This window comes from Pundamilia nyererei, unplaced genomic scaffold (genome assembly GCF_000239375.1).
Source record: "Pundamilia nyererei isolate P.nyererei 1_Seehausen unplaced genomic scaffold, PunNye1.0 scaffold00278, whole genome shotgun sequence".
NCBI lineage: Eukaryota > Metazoa > Chordata > Actinopteri > Cichliformes > Cichlidae > Pundamilia > Pundamilia nyererei.
Window position 1 is genome coordinate 1 of NW_005187679.1, and position 10,005 is coordinate 10,005.

Consider the following 10,005-nt stretch of genomic DNA (forward strand, 5'->3'; position numbering starts at 1 on the left):
GCACTGGAAAAGTCAAAAAACATGACCCTCAGTGCTCGCCAGCTGTTCTCTTCATAGAACAGTTGAATCCACCTCCAATGTTTCCAGCCTTGCTTTTCTTTCAACTGGTCTTCTGCACACACAGTATATCTACCTTGCGTCTACATTTAGAGTCCCTACTCTCACATCCACAATCTCACACCCCTCCTTCTCTCTTGCTGCCTCCTAACATGCTTTTCCCTCTTCTGTTCCTTTGCTTCAGCCAACAGTACATGATTGGGCAAAATGGTAAATAAAACATTCATCTGTCAGTTTTTTTGGATCAGTATATGGGGTTGATGTGGATTATGGTAAAATCACCAAAAAGTAGTAATGGAGATGACTTTCCAAGTGTTTTATAATAAAATTAATGATCTGTATACTGTTATTTACATGCTCCCTCCTCTGGCCTTGGTTTTAGTCACTGACTACTGTGAATCATGTGAAAAGGCTTGTTCGTGATGTTCACTGAATAACTAACTGATTTGTGGACTGTTGTTTTATTTATTTATTTATTTTTAAAATCTGTGTGTTTCACTAACTGGTTCTCAGTTTACTGGCTGATCTTTTCTTCAGCTGTGTTGTAGGCCGACTGTCTGGTTTGCTCACTGGGCTATTTCCTTTGTTTGAATTTTCATATTACTGTCTAATCTTATTTTACTGGGTCACAAGCACATATGCATGCCCACAACATCACAATGTTTATTAGCCTCAAATCAGAAAGCACCACAGGCAGATCAGTTGATGATGTCATGCTTTTCCCTGATTGGCTGGTACAGAACTCCCCCTCCTCCCTGCATCTCTGTTCTTTTCCTCCTCCTCTTTCAGCCCTCATTCACTCCATCACTACCCAACACCACCCACTTCTCTTTCTCCTTCTGTCTCCTCTCGTCTCCATTTCCACATCATCAGGAAGATAACTGTGGTGATGATGATGATGATTATGGTAGTCTGACGCTGTGGATGCCGAATGATAACGCAAGAAAGGACTGAAAGAGATGTGCCCTGAGGCTGAGCTCAGCGCTGATCGATGCTGAGAAGACAAAAGGAAAATAACGGAAAGAGAGGGAGGTAGAGGTGGTTGGAGGGTGGGGTGGGGGGGTGGGGTGGGGGGTCTGTCTGAGCAGCAGTGCGAACATTGGCTTAATAAAAGAGAAGAGGAGGGGGAGGGAGGGAGAAAGGAAGCTGTCATTTGTCAAGGGGGGATCCGTCTATGCTGTCATGGACAAATATCGACCAAAGAGACCAACTACCTTGGCCCTGTTCCCACAGCTGCCACAAGCCGGCACCCAGGTAGGAGGCCTGTTTTTAAAAGGAGCTGTGGGGTGCTGTGGAAAGTGTGTGTCATGGTTGGATTGTGTATTTGGAATGAGACATCTGAGCATCCAGCTGAATAACCGTATTTCTGTGCATTTCCGGGGAGGATCCAGTCCTGAGGATGAGACAGCAGTGGCTTGTTGTGTATCCGTGTATATTTTGTGTTTATGCGTGTGCTGGCACATAGTCAAATGCTGTAGATTCCTGTTTATTGATTGTTATTGTTTTTTTCACAAATTCTCCACACATGCTTTTATTTAGAGAGGCGGTCCTGATAAATCAGTCTGTATCATGGCAGCTGAACGGCTAGGGGTTGGGTTAGCTGGGGGATTTGCTCAAGGACACTTGGAAAAGCAGTTTTTTTGTTGTTGTTTTTTACCATCCTATTAAATATATACTTAATATAGGTATACTGCACTGCCTTGCCAACCTCGAATACCTTAACTAACTTCTGGACATTTGATTAAAATTACACCAGAATAATCTAGTCTATAGGATGGTAGCTAACACCCCTTCTGTCATGAATCGCTGTGCGGCAGGCAGGAGTTGGACCCAAAATGCAGGACTCAGACTCAGGGAGGTGAACTCAAAACTCAGCTTTATTTGCTGGCAGGGAAAAAAAACATACAAACTAATCTAGACTGGGAACTTAGAAAACTCACAGAGATCCACACAGCATGAGGGACGACGCGACACTGACTCAGAGAAACACAGGGTTTAAATACACTGGGAAGTAACGAGGGGAATGGGAAGTAACGAGGGGAATGAGACACAGAAGGAGGGCACAGCTGGGAGAAATCAGGACTGACGAGACAAGCAAAGCAGGACGCATTCACATGAGACACGGATCATCAAAGTAAAACAGGAAGTATCACACAGAGACGCGAACTTGACACAGTGGAGACAGCAACTAAGAAATACAGAGACATAAACCATAAGGCAGAGGTCTAAGAACCAAAATACACAGGGAAATACTCAGCTGGGAACACGAGAGACTAGACTAGAGAGAGTAACAAAAAACCAACCATGAGAACATAATGCACAATGCAGAGTGACAGAAAACAAGAAACTCAAACACGCAAAGACACACAATTACACAGAACAGAGGAGACACAGAGAGACATGAAGGGCAAGGGATCAAAACTAGAAGCCATAGAATAGATCACACACAAGTACAATAATACAAAAATCACAAAGAACTAAAAAACGCTGGGTCAGGGGACCCAGGACCATGACACCTTCAGTGTTATCCCTTCTTTCTGTCATTGCATCTTCCTTAGCTTTGTTGAGTTACTTATGAGTCAACACATTCATATAGGTTATTTAAATTATACATATTTAATGTCATGTACAATCAAGTAAATTTACAGGGCTGCTTTCTCACTCTCCTTCTGTTTTTCTGAGCAAACTCTTTACAGTAGTGACCTGAGATTTTACACAATTCCTTTTGAAAAACATACCTTTACCTTCTCAGGTAAATCTGAAATGGTCTGGTGGAAAGTATTTAATAAATTGGTATAAAGTAATTCTTATGTGCTTATGTTGCCTTTAAATTGCATGCTTTCAGAAGTTATTAAACTATAGATAAGTATATTTTGCTTGTAAACACTAACTTTCAGACAGCTTGTCTATTTGTAAGGTTTCAAATTGTAAAATAAAACAGTTAAAAGCTAAATCAAGCTAAAACCACCTAACATTTAACTAGTATGCTTTTTGTGTGTTCAACTAATACATTTTTACATTTTACATTATTTTTTACATCTCCTGTGGGCTCACCACCCACAGAATGTGCCATAAGTGTCCAGTGCCAGTGAGTATGTCAGCAGTCAAAAATGGAGGCCCTGGCAGTCCAATTCCTGACTACTAAAACTAGCTCTTGGTACATGAAACATCAGCTCTTTGGTGGAAAAGAAGCCCCAGCTAGTGCCTGACGTTGAGGAGATGGACTAGATAAAATAGGATTTACCTCAATGCATGGCATAAGCTCTGGAACCAGTCTTGCTGAGAGGAACTGAACTCTGTTGCAATCTGGAGTTACGCTCAGTGAATGGTGGTATGAAGGGGAAGGACAGGCAAGACAAGTTCTAGAAATTCTGTATATAAAAACTGTAAAAAGAATTAGTGAAAAGGGCAGCCCTGGTGGAGTCCAACAGCCATCTGAAAGAAGTTCAACATGCTGCCAGCATTAGGACCAAACCTCTCGTTATGATTATACAGGGACTGAATTGCCTCGTCCAGTGCTCCACGACCAGGATGAAAACTGCATTGTTCATCCTGAATCTAAGGTTCAACTAAAAAAAAGGACCCTCCTCTATAGTACCCTTGCCTAGAGTGCTGTGACAAAATGTTTGCCCCCCTTCCCGATTTCCTATTTTTGTGTGTGTTTGTCACACTCAAATGTTTTGGAGCATTAAACAAATTTAAATATTAGACAAAGATAACACAAGCAAACAAAAAATGCAGTTTCTAAATGAAGGTCTTCGCTATTAAGGGGGAAAAAAATCCAAACCTATATGTGTGAAAAATGTTTTGGAAGGTGTGCGTCCCGTTACATCTGCCATACAAATAACACAGCATTTCAGAAAAGGAACATGATACCAACAGTAAAATATGGTGGTAGTGTGATGGTCTGGGGCTGTTTTGCTGCCTCATGACCTGGAAGACCTGCTGTGGTAAATGGAACCAGGAATTCTACTGTCTGCCAAAACATCCTGAAGAAGAATGTCCGGCCATCTGTTCTTGGCCTCAAGCTGAAGCGCACTTGGGTCCTGCAGCAGGACAATGATCCAAAACACACCAGAAAGTCAAACTCTGAATGGCTTAAGACAAACAAAATGAAGACTTTGGAGTTGCCTAGCCAAAGTTCTGACCTGAATCCGATTGAGATGCTGTGGGATGACCTTAAATAGGCAAGTTCATACTCGAAAACCCTCCGGTGTGGCTGAATTACAACAATTCTGCAAAGACACATGGGTTAAAATTCCTCCACAGTCCGGTAAAAGACTGATTGCTAGTTTTTGCAAATGCTTGATTGCAGTTGTTGCCACTAAGGGTTGTCCAACCAGTTATTAAGTTTAGGGGGCAATCCCTTTTTCACACAAAGCCATGTAGGTTTGGATTTTTTTTTACCCCTTAATCACAAACACCTTCATTTTAAAAATACATTTTGTGTTTACTTGTGTCATTTTTGTCTAATATTTAAAATTTCTTTCATGATCTGAAACATTTAAATGTGACAAACATACAAAAAAAAATGGGAAATCAGGAAAAGGGGCAAACATTGTTTTCACACCACTATAAATTTTCCCAGTGAACCACAAAGAACCACCATCCCAGTCTGCCAGTCCAGAGGCACTTCCCCAGACCTCCACACAATGTTGCAGAGATGTGTCAGCCAGGACAGCCCTACAATATCCAGGAACTCCAAGAACGCTCTGCGAATCTCATCTACTCTAGGGGCCCTGCAGCTGAGCAGTTGTCTAAGTAAATGAGTGACCTAACAGCTAGTGGTAGAACAGTCATTCCTCTCACCCCCAGAGTTTGCCTCTATCACAGAAGATGTGACTGAGGGATTTAAGAGATCTGTGAAGCTGTTCCTTCCACTGCCTGACTATAGTCTCAGTTGAGGTCAGCAGAGTCCCACTACGGCTGTGTGCAGTGTGAGTGGAGCACTACTTCCCCCTCCAGTCACCTGATGTTTTGCCAGAATTGCTTTGAGGCTGACCAAAAGTATTTTTCCATGGTCTCACTGAACTCCTCCCACAACCAGTTTTTGCATCAGCCACTGACAGAGCCACACTTTGCTTGGCCTGCAAAATGTAGAAATATTTGATGGTGCAGTTTCTACATGTTATGATTTTCCAGACCTTTGCTTCAAGAAATTTTCTCTAACTGGATCCCGTTATATTTTTTCTATATCTCTGCTGTAGATCGATGCTATTGATCAAAAACAAAACATAAACATTTGAGCTGCCAAATACACATTCTCCTTTCCATTACTGCATGTTTGCACATAGCTGTAGAAAGGAACGTCCATACATGTTTGCATACATGATTCTATGTTTGTTCATCTGCAGTATTCTGCAGGTTATCAAATCATGACAGAGGAGGGGATGTCTGGGTGGACGCCCTTAGTCAGAAGTGTCTCTCTGCTCTTTGCAGATGATGTGGTTCTGTTTGCGTCATCAGGAGGTGACCTGATGACAAAGACAGAAACTGTTATGGATTAACATTGTTAATGTTAGGGTCATTTGTGTCACTTTGTGTCACTTAGTGGTTATTGAGTGTCTGTGGTTGTCTTTTAATATCCATGGTCATTTTTTTCTATTTTGGGAATTATTTTCGGTGTCTGTCATTATCTTACATGATTGTGGTTGTTTTGTATCTCTTTTTGTTTGGTACCTCACTGACAGGGTAGTGTATTTCAATGCTATACATGAAAATAACATGTATATAATGTATATTGTAGTCTGGTACAATGCCCTTAAAGTATATTCTTCACTAGAATTTGTATTTGTTATTGATAAAGGGTTTCCAGTGTAGGTTTGTAAGCTCCTCAGTCTGAAACAGCAAAATCTTTGAAACAGCAAAATCTTGAGTCTCTAAAGCCGTTTTGTGCTGTTTTGTTATTAATGTGCTGAGAACATTCTCTGAGTATATTCTGCACAACAAATGCACAAGAATAAAAAACACCTCTTGTCCCAACTATATTTTACATGTGCAAATGTCAGGGTTCTGGGTCTTTGTCCCAGCCTTTTCAGTTTATTTAGAATTTAATTCTTTCTTTATATTGTAATGATTTAAGTTTCATACAATTTACACTTGAGGTTAGTCCTTTTCATCTCTCTGAGTTTATTGTACTTTCTGGTTGTCTATTAGGCACCCTTTGTGCCTTTGCCCTCGTCCTCTGTGTTTCTGAGTCATGTCGCTGTGTTTTGTCGCCTGAGTCTGTCTTGTTCACATGTCTGTTTCTTCCCTGTGTTTTCGTTTGTTTCTCAGTGTGTTTCCTGTCTTATTTTTGACAGTTTCTCGTCCTGTGTTCAGTGTGTTTGGTTTTGCCTCCCCTGTCATGTCACGTCTAATTTATTTCTGCTGTGTTCTCATGCATTTCCACTTCCCTTGCCACCTTTCAGTATATATATTGTCTCCGTCTTATTCAGCCCTTTGTCAGAAAATCTGTTAATCCTCTTTCTCATCTTCATGTTTCCAAGTCATCGAGGTCTCACTTTTTTCCCCTCTTATGTTGAACCCCCCTACTTTTTTGTTCAGTTTGAAAATTTAGTAGTTGTATCTTGTACTGCCAGGATTTTGTACCTGGGTTTAAATTGAGTCACGGTCATTTTCATAGACATATAGAGGTGCTCATTGTTGATCCTTGAACATTATTTAGTTTTGATTTTGTTCATTGGGCCTCACAGTTGTGTGTGGACCCAAACAATGTCAAGATCAGACCTAAGAAATCTGTCCCAGGAACCATTTGAGGCCAGGAAGTGGAAGAATCTGTTCTTTCAGGGCCACGTCTGCTTGGAGATAAACCAAATGCATCTGGAAAGGCCCAGCACTTACTCATGCATTTTTGCTTTCCACTTTTTAAAAAAAAAAAGAGTTTTTAAACAATTTTTTCCTTATTTTATTCTCACTTTCTCCATCTTACCCGTCTTTTTCTCAGCTTTCTCTGGTGGAGTCATCTGTATCTCTCCCTTTTTTCTACATGTATCACTATCTTTCTTTTACTTTTCTACCATTTTTTCATGTGTAACTTGCCTATCATCTGTCTGCATTGATTGGCTTAGTGGTGTCTTGAGGGCTTGCTTAACTCACATCCAGTTGGTCTGTGCATTCCCTTATCCACTAAACCACTACCATAAAGACTACAAAAGCACCACCAGTTAAAATAGATGCGCCTCGTCAGGTTTTAAATCATAACCTTCACTTTTTGGCTCTAGATCCAAGTCCATATGTGACATATGCCCAGACCCAGACCACAGTCTGCCTGTTGGTGACCTCTGATCCAGGAACTCCACTGTGTTATTTGCAGTGCGTACTGCCTGGAATGCACAGACTTGATTAGCTCAGTGATGTCTTGTGGGATTGCTTAACTCACGTCCACTTAGACCATTCATTGACGACCAGTTAAAATTGAAGCTTCACGTCAGCTTTTAAATAATAACCTTCTGTTTTGGCTGTGGCTCCAGCTCCATATGGGTCTGAATACAGGTCCACCTGTTGGTGACCTCTGGTGTATATTATAAAAAATAAAGACAAGTTAGGAGTGTGGATCAGAGGTTACCCTGATTACCCTCTCAAGGTGACCTGGCATTGCTCTGTCCTCTGGACCAGATCCGAAGCACCTTTGAGTGTGAGGTCATTTAGAGGGCTGGTCAGTGAGGGATTGGCATACCTTTTCGTGATGATGCCACACACTTCCTCATCAGTCCTCCTACCTCTTCCTGGCATTGCTGTCATTAGAGACTTTGGGCCTAGTTATGTACCTAATGTGATAGAAATAAGATTTCACACTTTTTGTGTTAGTAATCCAGTCATTTGTTGTTGTTGGTCTTATTCTTATTGCTGCTCTGTTTCATACTTTCTTTTCAGGACTCCATCAACAACAATTCTTTAGGCAAGGCCAGCTGGAAAGACTCCCACTCTTCCTCCCCACATATCACAGGTACGAAAACTCAACACAGGTTCAAAATACAAACTTATAGTAGTTCTTAAGATCCCTCAGATTATTACAGTATAATGCAAAATAGTGTATTTGATGATTTAGAACAGAGCAGGATAAATCACACAGTGCTCTCATATACAAATCTTAAACCGTAACTAATATAGAGTTCGTGGGGCAGATAGCTTTTTACAACTAGTGGGTGACTGCAATATTTTACTTTCATTTGGCTATTTCTAGGTTTAGGGCAGGGCATAGGTCAGCAAACTTTATTTTATTTCTTTTTTTTCTAATTCGCTATCTAATTCGAACCCAGGAAGCAGACTGTGGGTGGTTTCGTGCTTAGTTTGTCTTTTTACAGTTAATACAGAGAATTCCAGAGATTGAGCTGCTGGCCGTTAGCATGTGATTAATCAACCACTGATGTCTGTGAAAATCTAGTTGGAGGAGGCCTGTGAAAGGCTGAGGGGCTGCTTCGAGACCACAGACTGGGATGTACTCTGCAGTCCACATGGGGAAGACACTGATGGTCTGACGCAGCGCATCACAGATTACATCAGTTTCTGTGTGGAGAGCACAGTACCCTCCAAGAAAATATGGGGGGTTTCCAACAATAAACCATAGGTGACCCCTGAGCTACAAGCCTTGCTAAATGAGAAGAAGATGCCTTTTAGCTCAGGGGACAAAGACAATCTCGAGCGAATCCAAAAGGAACTAAAATGCAAATTAGGCAGGACAAGAACAGCAACTGGAGCAAAACAACAATAGGGAGATCTGGACAGGGCTGAAGAAAGTTTTAGGTCATAGAAATAATGGGGGTACTACACAGGACAATGGCAGTAAGGAGTGAACAGATTATTATTTCAACAGGTTATCAAAGAAGCTTTGAAAGAAAAGTGACTGGCATTCTCAAAAGAGTGACCTTTATCCTTTAGATGGAGATATAAAGTTGAGTCTTGTCCTGTCGAGGTAGCGCTTCAACATTGTCATCCCTTATATAGCAGGTTTATCAGAGACAGATGCCAATGCTGACATTTTGGACAGAGGAGACAGATGGTTTGAAAGAGGAGTGAAAGAAGCCATCTATGTCCAGTGTGAACAGCCATCTTTGAACAGAGGAGGTGGTTTATGAAACCAACTATCAGCCACCTACAATGCAGATTTGAGATCCCTTCCCAGGCACCTGATCGCCCACTAACATTTTGAGTTAGGTGATCTCAATGGGTGTGGTAAGGCCTCACAATGGTTTCACCTGAAACCTCTGCATATAATGACTAACACCCTTTTTCTCACCTCGGCTCATGCAAAGAGGCACATGATCAACAGTAGGTCTGCGACCCTGCTAAGGGACAGATCCCACTAGGGTTTTAATACCTGGGCTGAAGAAGCTTCTAGGATGAGAGATGAACCATCTTCAAGATAATTAAAGAAGTCCAGTTGCTTTTCTTTCCAAGCTCCTTAGATTACCATGACCTGGATGAGTGAGAACCTACAAAGACATATTCATCAGGTTTGATTCAGACCATAGCCCTCCCCCACATCACCCTAGGCTGCCAGACACTATCCCCAGATTTGATAAACTGTAAATTTAAAGCTTGCATGTAATCATGTGTTTAAATCAAATATTGGGTCTGTACATGTGACACTGTTTTTCATATGGTGAAACATGTTGCTAAACAAACTAAGGCAGACTAACTGTGTTATTTAAAGACTGCAAGAAAATACATTGCAGGTTAGTGCAGGATAAACGGGTTAGTCTGTCATGGATTTGAAGTAAACAACAGTGTGTGACTGGTGCTCGTGGTCTGCTAGATCAAGATTAGCAGAGATGAATATGACTCTTAGCTAATGATGCTTAGATCTAGAAAAAAGACAGCATCAACAGTGTACTGTCAGTGCAGAGGATAGAAATCAGCCAGGACAACTCGTGGAACACCTGCTTAGATCTTGTTGAATTCAGTTGTGCAAATCTACAAAGAGCAGGGAACCTCAGAGTGCCAGTC

The 10,005-nt window shown here is 41.4% G+C and overlaps 1 protein-coding gene across 1 annotated transcript in view; it reads left to right on the top strand.

The window, feature by feature from the left end:
- Positions 1 to 1,154: 1,154 nt before the first annotated feature.
- Positions 1,155 to 10,005, top strand: part of LOC102202370 (C-Jun-amino-terminal kinase-interacting protein 1-like) — a 23,315-nt gene continuing 14,464 nt past the window's right edge. The window contains exons 1-2 of the mRNA XM_005750575.1: positions 1,155 to 1,311; positions 7,933 to 8,005. Coding sequence (XP_005750632.1) covers positions 1,240 to 1,311; positions 7,933 to 8,005 — 145 coding nt within the window. The 5' untranslated portion in view covers positions 1,155 to 1,239. The remainder of the gene's footprint in view (positions 1,312 to 7,932; positions 8,006 to 10,005) is intronic.